The sequence below is a fragment of the Engystomops pustulosus genome, unplaced genomic scaffold, assembly GCF_040894005.1.
Source record: "Engystomops pustulosus unplaced genomic scaffold, aEngPut4.maternal MAT_SCAFFOLD_177, whole genome shotgun sequence".
Taxonomy (NCBI): domain Eukaryota; kingdom Metazoa; phylum Chordata; class Amphibia; order Anura; family Leptodactylidae; genus Engystomops; species Engystomops pustulosus.
Window position 1 is genome coordinate 168052 of NW_027285057.1, and position 18191 is coordinate 186242.

General features: G+C 51.5%; 1 protein-coding gene across 3 annotated transcripts in view; it reads right to left on the reverse strand.

Annotated features, from left to right (window-relative positions):
* Window positions 1-11778: 11778 nt before the first annotated feature.
* Window positions 11779-18191, reverse strand: part of TRIM46 (tripartite motif containing 46) — a 43675-nt gene continuing 37262 nt past the window's right edge. For 2 of the 3 annotated variants that reach the window (XM_072131935.1, XM_072131937.1), the window contains exons 6-10: window positions 14256-14509; window positions 14056-14177; window positions 13141-13440; window positions 12770-13067; window positions 11779-12592 (exon numbers count right to left, since the gene is read on the reverse strand). In XM_072131935.1, coding sequence (XP_071988036.1) covers window positions 12214-12592; window positions 12770-13067; window positions 13141-13440; window positions 14056-14177; window positions 14256-14509 — 1353 coding nt within the window. In that variant the 3' untranslated portion in view covers window positions 11779-12213. The remainder of the gene's footprint in view (window positions 12593-12769; window positions 13068-13140; window positions 13441-14055; window positions 14178-14255; window positions 14510-18191) is intronic. The other variant, XM_072131936.1, reaches the window with a different exon arrangement.

An 18191-nucleotide genomic window follows, 5' to 3' on the forward strand; every position in this document is an offset into this window, starting at 1 on the left:
GTACAGGAATATAACTACTATAACACTGCCCCCTATGTACAAGAATATAACTACTATAATACTGCCCTCTATGTACAGGAATATAACTACTATAATACTGCCCCCTATGTACAGGAATATAACTACTATAATACTGCCCCTATGTACAGGAATATAACTACTATAATACTGCCCCCTATGTACAAGAATATAACTACTATAATACTGCCCCCTATGTACAGGAATATAACTACTATAATACTGCCCCCTATGTACAGGAATATAACTACTATAATACTGCCCCCTATGTACACGAATATAACTACTATAATACTGCCCCCTATGTACAAGAATATAACTACTATAATACTGCCCCCTATGTACAGGAATATAACTACTATAATACTGCCCCCTATGTACAGGAATATAACTACTATAATACTGCCTCCTATGTACAAGAATATAACTACTATAATACTGCCTCCAATGTACAGGTATATAACTACTATAATACTGCCCCCTATGTACAGGAATATAACTACTATAATACTGCCCCCTATGTACATGAATATAACTACTATAATACTGCCCCCTATGTACAAGAATATAACTACTATAATACTGCCCCCTATGTACAGGAATATAACTACTATAATACTGCCTCCAATGTACAGGTATATAACTACTATAATACTGCCCCCTATGTACAGGAATATAACTACTATAATACTGCCCCCTATGTACATGAATATAACTACTATAATACTGCCCCCTATGTACAAGAATATAACTACTATAATACTGCCCCCTATGTACAAGAATATAACTACTATAATACTGCCCCCTATGTACAGGAATATAACTACTATAATACTGCCCCCTATGTACATGAATATAACTACTATAATACTGCCCCCTATGTACAAGAATATAACTACTATAATACTGCCCCCTATGTACAAGAATATAACTACTATAATACTGCCCCTATGTTCAAGAATATAACTACTATAATACTGCCCCCTATGTACAAGAATATAACTACTATAATACTGCCCCCTATGTACAGGAATATAACTACTATAATACTGCTCCCTATGTACAAGAATATAACTACTATAATACTGCCCCCTATGTACAGGAATATAACTACTATAATACTGCCCCCTATGTACAGGAATATAACTACTATAATACTGCCCCCTATGTACAGGAATATAACTACTATAATACTGCCCCCTATGTACAAGAATATAACTACTATAATACTGCCCCCTGTGTACAGGAATATAACTACTATAATACTGCCCCCTATGTACAAGAATATAACTACTATAATACTGCCCCCTATGTACAAGAATATAACTACTATAATACTGCCCCCTATGTACATGAATATAACTACTATAATACTGCCCCCTATGTACAAGAATATAACTACTATAATACTGCCCCTATGTACAAGAATATAACTACTATAATACTGCCCCCTATGTACAAGAATATAACTACTATAATACTGCCCCCTATGTACAGGAATATAACTACTATAATACTGCCCCCTATGTACAGGGATATAACTACTATAATACTGCCCCCTATGTACAAGAATATAACTACTATAATACTGCCCCTATGTACAGGAATATATCTACTATAATACTGCCCCCTATGTACAAGAATATAACTACTATAATACTGCCTCCTATGTACAGGGATATAACTACTATAATACTGCCCCTATGTACAGGAATATAACTACTATAATACTGCTCCCTATGTACAGGAATATAACTACTATAATACTGCCCCCTATGTACAGGAATATAACTACTATAATACTGCCCCCTATGTACAAGAATATAACTACTATAATACTGCCCCCTATGTACAAGAATGTAACTACTATAATACTGCCCCCTATGTACAAGAATATAACTACTATAATACTGCCCCCTATGTACAGGAATATAACTACTATAATACTGCCCCCTATGTACAGGAATATAACTACTATAATACTACCCCCTATGTACAAGAATATAACTACTATAATACTGCCCCCTATGTACAAGAATATAACTACTATAATACTGCCCCCTATGTACAGGAATATAACTACTATAATACTGCCCCCTATGTACAGGAATATAACTACTATAATACTGCCCCCTATGTACAAGGATATAACTACTATAATACTGCCCCCTATGTACAGGAATATAACTACTATAATACTGCCCCCTATGTACAGGAATATAACTACTATAATACTGCCCCCTATGTACAGGAATATAACTACTATAATACTGCCCCCTATGTACAGGAATATAACTACTATAATACTGCCCCCTATGTACAGGAATATAACTACTATAATACTGCCCCCTATGTACAGGAATATAACTACTATAATACTGCCCCTATGTACAGGAATATAACTACTATAATACTGCCCCCTATGTACAGGAATATAACTACTATAATACTGCCCCTATGTACAGGAATATAACTACTATAATACCGCCCCCTATGTACAGGAATATAACTACTATAATACTGCCCCTATGTACAGGAATATAACTACTATAATACTGCCCCCTATGTACAGGAATATAACTACTATAATACTGCCCCCTATGTACAGGAATATAACTACTATAATACTGCCTCCTATGTACAAGAATATAACTACTATAATACTGCCCCCTATGTACAGGAATATAACTACTATAACACTGCCCCCTATGTACAAGAATATAACTACTATAATACTGCCCCCTATGTACAAGAATATAATTACTATAATACTGCCCCCTATGTACAAGAATATAACTACTATAATACTGCCCGTATGTACAAGAATATAACTACTATAATACTGCCCCCTATGTACAAGAATATAACTACTATAATACTGCCCCCTATGTACAGGAATATAACTACTATAATACTGGCCCCTATGTACAGGAATATAACTACTATAATACTGCCCCCTATGTACAGGAATATAACTACTATAATACTGCCCCCTATGTACAAGAATATAACTACTATAATACTGCCCCCTATGTACAGGAATATAACTACTATAATACTGCCCCCTATGTACAGGAATATAACTACTATAATACTGCCCCCTATGTACAGGAATATAACTACTATAATACTGCCCCTATGTACAGGAATATAACTACTATAATACTGCCCCCTATGTACAAGAATATAACTACTATAATACTGCCCCCTATGTACAAGAATATAACTACTATAATACTGCCCCCTATGTACAGGAATATAACTACTATAATACTGCCCCCTATGTACAGGAATATAACTACTATAATACTGCCCCCTATGTACAGGAATATAACTACTATAATACTGCCTCCTATGTACAGGAATATAACTACTATAATACTGCCCCCTATGTACAAGAATATAACTACTATAATACTGCCCCCTATGTACAAGAATATAACTACTATAATACTGCCCCCTATGTACAGGAATATAACTACTATAATACTGCCCCCTATGTACAAGAATATAACTACTATAACACTGCCCCCTATGTACAAGAATATAACTACTATAATACTGCCCCTATGTACAAGAATATAACTACTATAATACTGCCCCCTATGTACAGGATATAACTACTATAATACTGCCCCCTATGTACAAGAATATAACTACTATAATACTGCCACCTATGTACAAGAATATAACTACTATAATACTGCTCCCTATGTACAAGGATATAACTACTATAATACTGCTCCCTATGTACAGGAATATAACTACTATAATACTGCCCCCTATGTACAAGAATATAACTACTATAATACTGCCCCCTATGTACAGGAATATAACTACTATAATACTGTCCTCTATGTACAAGAATATAACCCAAAGTCTGTATCAGTACACCATTTCAAAAACAAAAAAATAATAAATCCCCCCTCTCCCATTGTCTAAGATGCCTTATTATTAGTCCCAGGAACCCAGTATTTAAGGGGCCCCAACAACCACACATCATTAGGCCTAGGAACAAAGCATTAGAGGGGCCCCTATAACAAGCCTTTATTAGTCCTAGAACCCAGTGGGGGTCATTTACTTACCCGCTGTGTCGCGATCCAGCGGCGCGTTTTCCAACGAGGATTCGGGTCTTACAGCGATTCACTAAGGTCGTGCGCCCCATGTCCACCAGGTGTTGCTGCTGCGCCGAAGTCCACCAACCTATTCCTGAGTCATTGATTTTGCGACACAATTTGTTTTTTAAATTCAGCAGTTTTTCCGAATCCATCGGGTTTTCCGATGGCCACGCCCCCCTCGATTTCTTTTGCGTGAAAGCCTGCGTGATTGCGCCAAAATCCATCAATAGTTCTGAGCAAAATATTTCTAATGGGCCTCAACAAACACCTATTATAAAGCCTAAGAATCCAACATCTATGGGTCCCAACCATCAGTAGTGCTAGGAAGTTTCAGGACTTGAACCAACAGACTCCAATGTCCCAGGCCACTGCTCTACCAACTGAGCCATGCAGCTCTCTGGACAGCTCCAGTGCTGATCCTTGTCCTAGCTCTTGATCTTCTAGTTCTCAGATCCTGTTTCCCTGGTTTTTCTCCACCTCTTTCCTAATTGAACTTCCCATGTAAAGCCTTGCTCCTGCTTCCCTGCACCATTATTGTGCTCCCAGCGGGTACTCTAGCTTGTCTTGTGCTCTCCTATGCTGACATCTACTGTGCAACCACCACTGGCGTCCTACCTGCTTCCTAAAACGGCCTCTGTTCTCCTGTGCGACAACTGCCGGCTGTATCCTGCCTATGACTCTGACACCAAGCTCCTGGTGTGTACGGACCTGTGGCGTCCTACCTGCCGTCACCCCAGTAAGTAGCTGTAATGCTCCTGCGCTCATGTATCATCGTTTTTCGGCTGCCACTTTTTCAGGTTTCCTGAAGTCGGTTACCTCATCGTTGCAATGTACCTTGAGCTTCCCCCTTTGTGATACAAGTGATGAGTTGTGATTAATAGTAGTTCCCATGGGTCCAGCATGGATAGTTTTGGGACTTTAACAGGTGCAAGATTGGGACAATTCCAAGCCCAAAAGTCGCACAAGTTGAACAAACAAATACGGCAACTGCATGAAATCCTTGAGGCATCTGACGCTGGTGCGCTGCTTCATTCTGCACCTAAAACATCTATAACTGTGAAACGGACCCAGCATGGACCCCCCATCATCAGTCCTAGGAACCCAGTATCTAAGGAGCCCCAACAAGCGCCCATCATTAGTCCTCGGAATTAAGCAGCAATGATACAACCGTATGAGACTAGTCCCGACAGCGGTGAGCAGAAGGGGTGTAACATGGGGGGGTGTAACATGGGGGGGTGCAGAGGTCGCACCCCAGCCCAACAGGCTTAGGGGGCCATAAGGTGTCACTATCCCATATGAGAAGACTAGTACTATACACCATACATGATTGGGGGCCTGGCACTGGGGCCCATCAGCTGGACGTTCGGCCACTGGTGAGCAGCATATTGTCGCCAGGCAGGTGGCGATCCGCAGCTCGGTCATGGCGCACTTGTACTGGAGCGCATTCTTCAGTGCAGCCCAGATAAGATTGTAGATTTCCCAGCAGCATTTGGTGCTTGTCCTCAGTCCGTCGGTATCTTCCGCACATCCAGTGACTCGCAGGTTTGTTTGCGTTGCTGTGGTTTTCGTCTTTGAAGTCGTCCTCCTTATCTTGTGCCATTTATTCCGTTAAACCTAATGGTTAGGGCTTTGTAGGGTCTGGTGCAGATGGGTCTCTCTTTACATGTTGAGCTTTTTTCAAAAGGTTAAAAAGTTTTGAATATCCACAGGTGAAATTATTGGTAGTAGGTAGCGGTCACCCAGATGTCTTAATCTTTGGTGAACCTGGATGCGGAGGAGAGCAGGTAGGTCAGGATGGATAGACCTGCCCCCCAGACTCAATTGCCCAAAACCATTGCCCATCCTGATCCCTAGGAATATATTCCACAGGAGACCTCAACAACCTAATACAGTCATCCTTGTGGGGGTGTCACATCTGTATCTCCTCCTGTGTATAGAGCCCTGTGCACACTGTGCTGTCACATCTGTATCTCCCCCTGTGTATAGAGCCCTGTGCACACTGTGCTGTCACATCTGTATCTCCCCTGTGGATAGAGCCCTGTGCACACTGCTGTCACATCTGTATCTCCTCCTGTGGATAGAGCCCTGTGCACACTGTGCTGTCACATCTGTATCTCCCCCTGTGGATAGAGCCCTGTGCACACTGTGCTGTCACATCTGTATCTCCTCCTGTGGATAGAGCCCTGTGCACACTGTGCTGTCACATCTGTATCTCCCCTGTGGATAGAGCCCTGTGCACACTGTGCTGTCACATCTGTATCTCCTCCTGTGTATAGAGCCCTGTGCACACTGTGCTGTCACATCTATATCTCCCCCTGTGTATAGAGCCCTGTGCACACTGCGCTGTCACATCTGTATCTCCTCCTGTGTATAGAGCCCTGTGCACACTGTGCTGTCACATCTGTATCTCCTCCTGTGTATAGAGCCCTGTGCACACTGTGCTGTCACATCTATATCTCCCCCTGTGTATAGAGCCCTGTGCACACTGCGCTGTCACATCTGTATCTCCTCCTGTGTATAGAGCCCTGTGCACACTGTGCTGTCACATCTGTATCTCCCCCTGTGGAAAGAGCCCTGTGCACACTGTGCTGTCACATCTCTATCTCCTCCTGTGGATAGAGCCCTGTGCACACTGTGCTGTCACATCTGTATCTCCTCCTGTGGATAGAGCCCTGTGCACACTGTGCTGTCACATCTGTATCTCCTCCTGTGGATAGAGCCCTGTGCACACTGTGCTGTCACATCTGTATCCCCCCTGTGGATAGAGCCCTGTGCACACTGTGCTGTCACATCTGTATCTCCTCCTGTGTATAGAGCCCTGTGCACACTGTGCTGTCACATCTGTATCTCCTCCTGTGGATAGAGCCCTGTGCACACTGTGCTGTCACATCTCTATCTCCTCCTGTGGATAGAGCCCTGTGCACACTGTGCTGTCACATCTGTATCTCCTCCTGTGGATAGAGCCCTGTGCACACTGTGCTGTCACATCTGTATCTCCCCCTGTGTATAGAGCCCTGTGTACACTGTGCTGTCACATCTGTATCTCCTCCTGTGGATAGAGCACTGTGCACACTGTGCTGTCACATCAGTATCTCCCCCTGTGGATAGAGCCCTGTGCACACTGTGCTGTCACATCTGTATCTCCTCCTGTGTATAGAGCCCTGTGCACACTGTGCTGTCACATCTGTATCTCCCCCTGTGTATAGAGCACTGTGCACACTGTGCTGTCACATCTGTATCTCCTCCTGTGGATAGAGCCCAGTGCACACTGTGCTGTCACATCTGTATCTCCTCCTGTGGATAGAGCCCTGTGCCGTCACATCTGCATCTCCTCCTGTGTATAGAGCCCTGTGCACACTGTGCTGTCACATCTGTATCTCCCCCTGTGTATAGAGCCCTGTGCACACTGTGCTGTCACATCTCTATCTCCTCCTGTGGATAGAGCCCTGTGCACACTGTGCTGTCACATCTCTATCTCCTCGAGTGGATAGAGCCCTGTGCACACTGTGCTGTCACATCTGTATCTCCTCCTGTGTATAGAGCCCTGTGCACACTGTGCTGTCACATATGTATCCCCCCCTGTGGATAGAGCCCTGTGCACACTGTGCTGTCACATCTCTATCTCCTCCTGTGGATAGAGCCCTGTGCACACTGTGCTGTCACATCTGTATCTCCCCCTGTGTATAGAGCCCTGTGCACACTGTGCTGTCACATCTGTATCTCCTCCTGTGGATAGAGCCCTGTGCACACTGTGCTGTCACATCTGTATCTCCTCCTGTGGATAGAGCCCTGTGCACATTGCGCTGTCACATCTGTATCTCCCCCTGTGTATAGAGCCCTGTGCACACTGTGCTGTCACATCTGTATCTCCTCCTGTGGATAGAGCCCTGTGCACACTGTGCTGTCACATCTCTATCTCCTCCTGTGGATAGAGCCCTGTGCACACTGTGCTGTCACATCTGTATCTCCTCCTGTGGATAGAGCCCTGCGCACACTGTGCTGTCACATCTGTATCTCCCCCTGTGGATAGAGCCCTGTGCACACTGTGCTGTCACATCTCTATCTCCTCCTGTGGATAGAGCCCTGTGTACACTCTGCTGTCACATCTGTATCTCCTCCTGTGTATTGAGCCCTGTGCACACTGTGCTGTCACATCTGTATCTCCTCCTGTGGATAGAGCCCTGTGCACACTGTGCTGTCACATCTGTATCTCCTCCTGTGTATAGAGCCCTGTGCACACTGTGCTGTCACATCTGTATCTCCCCCTGTGCATAGAGCCCTGTGCACACTGTGCTGTCACATCTGTATCTCCCCCTGTGCATAGAGCCCTGTGCACACTGTGCTGTCACATCTGCATCTCCCCCTGTGTATAGAGCCCTGTGCACACTGTGCTGTCACATCTGTTTCTCCCCCTGTGCATAGAGCCCTGTGCACACTGTGCTGTCACATCTGCATCTCCCCCTGTGTATAGAGCCCTGTGCACACTGTGCTGTCACATCTGTATCTCCTCCTGTGGATAGAGCCCTGTGCACACTGTGCTGTCACATCTGTATCTCCTCCTGTGGATAGAGCCCTGTGCACACTGTGCTGTCACATCTGTATCTCCTCCTGTGGATAGAGCCCTGTGCACACTGTGCTGTCACATCTGTATCTCCTCCTGTGGATAGAGCCCTGTGCACACTGTGCTGTCACATCTGTATCTCCCCCTGTGGATAGAGCCCTGTGCACACTGTGCTGTCACATCTGTATCTCCTCCTGTGTATAGAGCCCTGTGCACACTGTGCTGTCACATCTGTATCTCCCCCTGTGGATAGAGCCCTGTGCACACTGTGCTGTCACATCTGTATCTCCACCTGTGGATAGAGCCCTGTGCACACTGTGCTGTCACATCTGTATCTCCTCCTGTGGATAGAGCCCTGTGCACACTGTGCTGTCACATCTGTATCTCCCCCTGTGGATAGAGCCCTGTGCACACTGTGCTGTCACATCTGTATCTCCTCCTGTGTATAGAGCCCTGTGCACACTGTGCTGTCACATCTGTATCTCCTCCTGTGGATAGAGCCCTGTGTACACTGTGCTGTCACATCTGTATCTCCTCCTGTGGATAGAGCCCTGTGCACACTGTGCTGTCACATCTGTATCTCCCCCTGTGTATAGAGCCCTGTGCACACTGCGCTGTCACATCTGTATCTCCTCCTGTGGATAGAGCCCTGTGCACACTGTGCTGTCACATCTGCATCTCCTCCTGTGGATAGAGCCCTGTGCACACTGTGCTGTCACATCTGCATCTCCTCCTGTGGATAGAGCCCTGTGCACACTGTGCTGTCACATCTATATCTCCTCCTGTGGATAGAGCCCTGTGCTGTCACATCTGCATCTCCTCCTGTGGATAGAGCCCTGTGCACACTGTGCTGTCACATCTGTATCTCCTCCTGTGGATAAAGCCCTGTGCACACTGTGCTGTCACATCTCTATCTCCTCCTGTGGATAGAGCCCTGTGCACACTGTGCTGTCACATCTGTATCTCCTCCTGTGTATAGAGCCCTGTGCACACTGTGCTGTCACATCTGTATCTCCCCCTGTGGATAGAGCCCTGTGCACACTGTGCTGTCACATCTGTATCTCCCCCTGTGTATAGAGCACTGTGCACACTGTGCTGTCACATCTGTATCTCCCCCTGTGGATAGAGCCCTGTGCACACTGTGCTGTCACATCTGTATCTCCTCCTGTGTATAGAGCCCTGTGCACACTGTGCTGTCACATCTGTATCTCCCCTGTGGATAGAGCCCTGTGCACACTGCTGTCACATCTGTATCTCCTCCTGTGGATAGAGCCCTGTGCACACTGTGCTGTCACATCTGTATCTCCTCCTGTGGATAGAGCCCTGTGCACACTGTGCTGTCACATCTGTATCTCCTCCTGTGTATAGAGCCCTGTGCACACTGTGCTGTCACATCTGTATCTCCCCCTGTGGATAGAGCCCTGTGCACACTGTGCTGTCACATCTGTATCCCCTCCTGTGGATAGAGCCCTGTGCACACTGTGCTGTCACATCTGTATCTCCTCCTGTGGATAAAGCCCTGTGCACACTGTGCTGTCACATCTGTATCTCCTCCTGTGTATAGAGCCCTGTGCACACTGTGCTGTCACATCTGTATCTCCTCCTGTGTATAGAGCCCTGTGCACACTGTGCTGTCACATCTGTATCTCTTCCTGTGTATAGAGCCCTGTGCACACTGTGCTGTCACATCTGTATCTCCACCTGTGTATAGAGCCCTGTGCACACTGTGCTGTCACATCTGTATCTCCACCTGTGTATAGAGCCCTGTGCACACTGTGCTGTCACATCTGTATCTCCACCTGTGTATAGAGCCCTGTGCACACTGTGCTGTCACATCTATATCTCCTCCTGTGGATAGAGCCCTGTGCACACTGTGCTGTCACATCTGCATCTCCTCCTGTGTATAGAGCCCTGTGCACACTGTGCTGTCACATCTGTATCTCCTCCTGTGTATAGAGCCCTGTGCACACTGTGCTGTCACATCTGTATCTCCCCCTGTGTATAGAGCCCTGTGCACACTGTGCTGTCACATCTGTATCTCCTCCTGTGTATAGAGCCCTGTGCACACTGTGCTGTCACATCTGTGTCTCCTCCTGTGGATAGAGCCCTGTGCACACTGTGCTGTCACATCTGTATCTCCCCCTGTGTATAGAGCCCTGCGCACACTGTGCTGTCACATCTGTGTCTCCTCCTGTGTATAGAGCCCTGTGCACACTGTGCTGTCACATCTGTATCTCCCCCTGTGTATAGAGCCCTGCGCACACTGTGCTGTCACATCTGTGTCTCCTCCTGTGCATAGAGCCCTGTGCACACTGTGCTGTCACATCTGTATCTCCCCCTGTGGATAGAGCCCTGTGCACACTGTGCTGTCACATCTGTATCTCCCCATGTGTATAGAGCCCTGTGCACACTGTGCTGTCACATCTTTATCTCCTCCTGTGTATAGAGCCCTGTGCACACTGTGCTGTCACATCTGTATCTCCCCCTGTGTATAGAGCCCTGTGCACACTGTGCTGTCACATCTGTATCTCCCCCTGTGGATAGAGCCCTGTGCACACTGTGCTGTCACATCTGTATCTCCTCCTGTGTATAGAGCCCTGTGCACACTGTGCTGTCACATCTGTATCTCCTCCTGTGTATAGAGCCCTGTGCACACTGTGCTGTCACATCTGTATCTCCCCCTGTGTATAGAGCCCTGCGCACACTGTGCTGTCACATCTGTGTCTCCTCCTGTGGATAGAGCCCTGTGCACACTGTGCTGTCACATCTGTATCTCCCCCTGTGTATAGAGCCCTGTGCACACTGTGCTGTCACATCTGTATCTCCTCCTGTGTATAGAGCCCTGTGCACACTGTGCTGTCACATCTGTATCTCCTCCTGTGTATAGAGCCCTGTGCACACTGTGCTGTCACATGTGTTTCACTGTTGACAGGTGTAACTGTATAGGCGGTTGAGGGGAGTCGTTTGAGGGGACTGGTATCTACCTTACAGGTGTGTATTTTCCCTGCACGGTTGCATCACTGTGTGCAGTGTCCCTGTGCTGTAATGTGCAGTAAATGACCAGGCTGCTGCGGATCCTCTTTGCCCATCTTTATTATCATGAATGTAATTGGTGACGCTGAGCCTGGCCCCGCCTCTGCTCTACCGGTGCTCAATCTCCTCCGCACCCTCTCATATACTCATGAAGGGTTAACACGCAGGATGGAGAACTGGTTAACCTCTTCATAGACAGGAGCATGCAGGGGCCACGCTGGCTCTATGTACATGCGTGTGTTCATGCGTGTTCTGTGCATGTGACGTGTCGTCTTCTGAGGTCCACATGTAGTAAAAAAGGAAGACGGCCGCTCACCTTCTACAGACAGAGGAGTGCATAAAAAGTGGTGAGAAGTGGTACTGCACGCGGGGAGGGGACAGTGGGTCCAGCCCGGATAATAGGAGGAGGAGACAAGGACACCGGCCCCAGGGGCCACATATGTGAACAGTCCACGCGGAGCCCCCACTGGCTCAGCCTCTCCCTCACTCTGCTTTGGCAAATCCTCCGATCGTCACCCTTCGCTCGTGTTTGATGGACACCAGCTCCTGCAGCTGAAGAGCGCCCCCTCCAATGAAGCAGAAAGCGGGACACACCGGCCCCGAGCAGTCCACAGCGCCCTCCCACAGGCTGCGGTGCGACACTGCATCACAGAACCCCACCCGGCCCTTCTCATAGTCCAGACAGACCCCGAGCCGCGGGGGTAAAGGGACGGTGCAGCCCAAGGGGTCTCGGGAGGTCGGGGTGGCTCCATGAGGCTGCAAAATCTTCCCCATCCCAATGGTCAGGAAACAGAAGGACGGGGACGTATCCATGGTGGCGTCCTCTGCCCCCGAGTCATGGCCGCTGTCTGGGTCATACCTGCTGGAGACGGGAGAAGAAACAGAATAGGGCCTCGGACCATAGGCTAGACACATGCTGATAGCTGGCGCGGCCGCACACTGACCACTCTCGGCTCGCGCGGCCGCACACTGACCACTCTCGGCTCGCGCGGCCGCACACAGTGCCCCCCTACCCTCTGCAGGCTTGTTTTTCTCTTACCTGGGGCTAACCACATCCTGGGGCATTTGGAATAGCTCCTGGAGCTTACTCTCTTGTCCTACGCCCACCTTGACCACGTAGGAGCTGGGGTCCACAGAGCACTCCCAGTAGTATCTCCCCTGCGTGATGGCCACGTCCCCCAGCACCAGCTCCATGGAGATGTGACAGCTGGACATCAGACGCTCCGCAGCAAAGAGCATGGGCACCCCGGGCACACTGCGCACCGCCCTGCGATCCTTACTCACCACCAGCCGGTCCCGGGGAAAGCCACAGCTGCTGTCCAGGAAAAAGTTCAGCACTAGAGAAGAGGAGAAGTGTGAGAGGTGTGGATCCGGCAGACAAGAAAGCCAGCGGTACCGGGCTGCACTTACCTGGTGCCGGTGGGGTGTGCAGGTAGATGTCCTCGCTGTACTCCCCGTACCCGGCCTTGTTGTAGCCCCTCACCCTCAGCACGTACACACTGTCGATATCTGGACCCTCTAGGATGGTACTGAGGCTCCACACCTCCTCTCGCCGCTGCCACAGCTTGAGGGTCTTATGTTTTGGGTCGATTTTGCGGTACTCTATAGTGTAATGCCAGGCCGGAGCAGAGTCCTGCGGGAGGCGCCAGCTCAAGTAGATCTGGTCATAGGCGTATGTCCTCTGCGTGTCAATGACCGGAGCATCCGGAGCTGTGAGGGAAGAATGGAAAAGTCACAGGAAGAAGACGAGAAGGTCGGACGATACAGAGGTGGGGCGCGGGAAGCTTTCCATGCCAAGGTAGAGGGAAGAGACAGACCCCGTTACTGAAGATCCCAGAGAGCGAGCAAGAAGATGCAGGCAGAGAGTCAGTCCAAGGAGAGACCAGAGGAGGCAGAGGAGGGGTGAAGAGGAAGGAGGACGGGGAGGGGCTCTGGGCAGATCAGTCACTTGCCTCTGCTATCTCCTGGACTGTGGACCACCCTGAGAGCCCTACAGACAGAGAGAGGGACATGTGGGTGTGAGGAGGGCCATGGACGGGCTAGTGGAGACCTCCAGCAGGTCGCCTGATCTCACCGGGGAGACAAGTCACGTCGACATCAAACACCTTAAAATGAATGGAAGTCAATGACAAAGCGTTAACATTCAGCACATGCAGCAGATGTTGGGCCGACCCGGATCCCTCGCTCACAGCAGGTCCTCCTCGGGTGCAATGGGCTGGTTCTGCTAAGAGCTTGGTGCGCAGGATGAGGCGGTGCTGGTTGGTGAGGTGGTCATGGATGATGGTGACCCTGGAGATGGAGACGTCGTGACATGGGGGCATTTACCTCGGACAAAGTTTAGTTCTGTCAGGAGCTTCAGCTCTCGGCTGACGTCCAGTTTGATGGGAGGCAAAGGGGCGCAGGACGCCGAGCGGAAGCCCTGGACGGAGTCTATGGCTCGGATGATGCTGAGGATGGACAAAGGTCAAGGTTACCAGGACTCTAGGCCCTACATGACCTTGAAGGACTCGTTGGGTGGTACTTACCGCTCATGGAGCTGCTTTGCCGCTAGGACAAAACATGGCTGCTCCGTCTCCTTCATCACCTCGTGGGCGTAGCTCACCAGCCCAGAGTTCTCCAGCAAGGACTGGCGCTCCCAGACCTGGGCCTCCAGGGTGCATCGCCGCTCCCGCTGCCGCTCTGTGATGTCCCGGGTCAGCGCCGCCTGCTTCTCATCCAGGACCGAGCGCAGAGCCCCAATCAGCTGCAGAACCTCTTCCTGAGACTTGGCTCCGTTCAGCTGTGGAGAGGATCCTGGTGTTATATGCAAATCAGCGGCCGGACAGGAGGTGTATGAGTGGACATGAGGGGGGAGGACAGGGAGGTGTATGGGGGTGAGGACAGGGAGGTGTATGGGGGTGAGGACAGGGAGGTGTATGGGGGGACATGAGGGGGAGGACAGGGAGGTGTATGGGGGGACATGAGGGGGAGGACAGGGAGGTGTATGGGGGACATGAGGGGGGAGGACAGGGAGGTGTATGGGGGACATGAGGGGGGAGGACAGGGAGGTGTATGGGGGACATGAGGGGGGAGGACAGGGAAGTGTATGGGGGACATGAGGAGGAGGACAGGGAGGTGTATGGGGGACATGAGGGGGAGGACAGGGAGGTGTATGGGGGGACATGAGGGGGGAGGACAGGGAGGTGTATGGGGGACATGAGAGGGAGGACAGGGAGGTGTATGGGGGACATGAGGAGGAGGACAGGGAGGTGTATGGGGGACATGAGGGGGGAGGACAGGGAGGTGTATGGGGGACATGAGGAGGAGGACAGGGAGGTGTATGGGGGGACATGAGGAGGAGGACAGGGAGGTGTATGGGGGACATGAGGAGGAGGACAAGGAGGTGTATGGGGGGACATGAGGAGGAGGACAGGGAGGTGTATGGGGGACATGAGGGGGAGGACAGGGAGGTGTATGGGGGACATGAGGAGGAGGACAGGGAGGTGTATGGGGGGGACATGAGGGGGAGGAAAGGGAGGTGTATGGGGGGGAGGACAGGGAGGTGTATGGGGGGACATGAGGAGGAGGACAGGGAGGTGTATGGGGGGACATGAGGAGGAGGACAAGGAGGTGTATGGGGGACATGAGGAGGAGGACAGGGAGGTGTATGGGGGGACATGAGGAGGAGGACAGGGAGGTGTATGGGGGACATGAGGGGGAGGACAGGGAGGTGTATGGGGGACATGAGGAGGAGGACAGGGAGGTGTATGGGGGACATGAGGGGGAGGACAGGGAGGTGTATGGGGGGACATGAGGGGGAGGACAGGGAGGTGTATGGGGGGACATGAGGGGGAGGACAGGGAGGTGTATGGGGGACATGAGGAGGAGGACAGGGAGGTGTATGGGGGGACATGAGGGGGAGGACAGGGAGGTGTATGGGGGACATGAGGAGGAGGACAGGGAGGTGTATGGGGGACATGAGGAGGAGGACAGGGAGGTGTATGGGGGGACATGAGGGGGAGGACAGGGAGGTGTATGGGGGGACATGAGGGGGAGGACAGGGAGGTGTATGGGGGGACATGAGGGGGAGGACAGGGAGGTGTATGGGGGGGAGGACAGGGAGGTGTATGGGGGGACATGAGGAGGAGGACAGGGAGGTGTATGGGGGACATGAGGGGGAGGACAGGGAGGTGTATGGGGGGACATGAGGGGGGAGGACAGGGAGGTGTATGGGGGACATGAGGAGGAGGACAGGGAGGTGTATGGGGGGACATGAGGGGGGGGGGGCAGGGAGGTGTATGGGGGGACATGAGGGGGAGGACAGGGAGGTGTATGGGGGGACATAAGGAGGACGGGGAGGTGTATGTGGGGACATGAGGGGGGAGGACAGGGAGGTGTATGGGGGACATGAGGGGGGGGGCAGGGAGGTGTATGGGGGGGACATAAGGAGGACGGGGAGGTGTATGTGGGGACATGAGGGGGGAGGACAGGGAGGTGTATGGGGGACATGAGGGGGGGGACAGGGAGGTGTATGGGGGACATGAGGAGGAGGACAGGGAGGTGTATGGGGGGGACATGAGGAGGACGGGGAGGTGTATGGGGGGGACATGAGGAGGAGGACAGGGAGGTGTATGGGGGGACATGAGGGGGGGGGGCAGGGAGGTGTATGGGGGACATGAGGAGGAGGACGGGGAGGTGTATGGGGGGGACATGAGGGGGGAGGACAGGGAGGTGTATGGGGGGACATGAGGGGGGGCAGGGAGGTGTATGGGGGGACATGAGGGGGGAGGACGGGGAGGTGTATGGGGGGACATGAGGGGGAGGACAGGGAGGTGTATGGGGGGACATGAGGAGGAGGACAGGGAGGTGTATGGGGGACATGAGGGGGAGGACAGGGAGGTGTATGGGGGACATGAGGGGGAGGACAGGGAGGTGTATGGGGGGACATGAGGAGGAGGACAGGGAGGTGTATGGGGGACATGAGGAGGAGGACAGGGAGGTGTATGGGGGACATGAGGGGGAGGACAGGGAGGTGTATGGGGGACATGAGGGGGAGGACAGGGAGGTGTATGGGGGGACATGAGGGGGAGGACAGGGAGGTGTATGGGGGACATGAGGGGGAGGACAGGGAGGTGTATGGGGGGACATGAGGGGGAGGACAGGGAGGTGTATGGGGGACATGAGGAGGAGGACAGGGAGGTGTATGGGGGACATGAGGGGGAGGACAGGGAGGTGTATGGGGGACATGAGGGGGAGGACAGGGAGGTGTATGGGGGGACATGAGGGGGGGGGCAGGGAGGTGTATGGGGGACATGAGGAGGAGGACAGGGAGGTGTATGGGGGGACATGAGGAGGAGGACAGGGAGGTGTATGGGGGACATGAGGAGGAGGACAGGGAGGTGTATGGGGGGACATGAGGGGGAGGACGGGGAGGTGTATGGGGGACATGAGGAGGAGGACAGGGAGGTGTATGGGGGACATGAGGGGGAGGACAGGGAGGTGTATGGGGGGACATGAGGGGGGGGACAGGGAGGTGTATGGGGGGACATGAGGGGGGAGGACAGGGAGGTGTATGGGGGACATGAGGAGGAGGACAGGGAGGTGTATGGGGGACATGAGGGGGAGGACAGGGAGGTGTATGGGGGACATGAGGAGGAGGACAGGGAGGTGTATGGGGGACATGAGGGGGAGGACAGGGAGGTGTATGGGGGGACATGAGGAGGAGGACAGGGAGGTGTATGGGGGACATGAGGGGGAGGACAGGGAGGTGTATGGGGGGACATGAGGAGGAGGACGGGGAGGTGTATGGGGGACATGAGGAGGAGGACAGGGAGGTGTATGGGGGACATGAGGGGGGAGGACAGGGAGGTGTATGGGGGGACATGAGGAGGAGGACAGGGAGGTGTATGGGGGGACATGAGGAGGAGGACAGGGAGGTGTATGGGGGGACATGAGGGGGAGGACAGGGAGGTGTATGGGGGACATGAGGAGGAGGACAGGGAGGTGTATGGGGGACATGAGGGGGGAGGACGGGGAGGTGTATGGGGGGACATGAGGGGGAGGACAGGGAGGTGTATGGGGGACATGAGGGGGAGGACAGGGAGGTGTATGGGGGACATTAAGAGGAGGACAGGGAGGTGTATGGGGGACATGAGGAGGAGGACAAGGAGGTGTATGGGGGACATTAAGAGGAGGACAGGGAGGTGTATGGGGGACATGAGGGGGAGGACGGGGAGGTGTATGGGGGACATGAGGAGGAGGACAGGGAGGTGTATGGGGGACATGAGGGGGAGGACAGGGAGGTGTATGGGGGACATGAGGAGGAGGACAGGGAGGTGTATGGGGGACATGAGGGGGAGGACAAGGAGGTGTATGGGGGACATGAGGAGGAGGACAGGGAGGTGTATGGGGGGACATGAGGGGGGAGGACAGGGAGGTGTATGGGGGGACATGAGGAGGAGGACAGGGAGGTGTATGGGGGA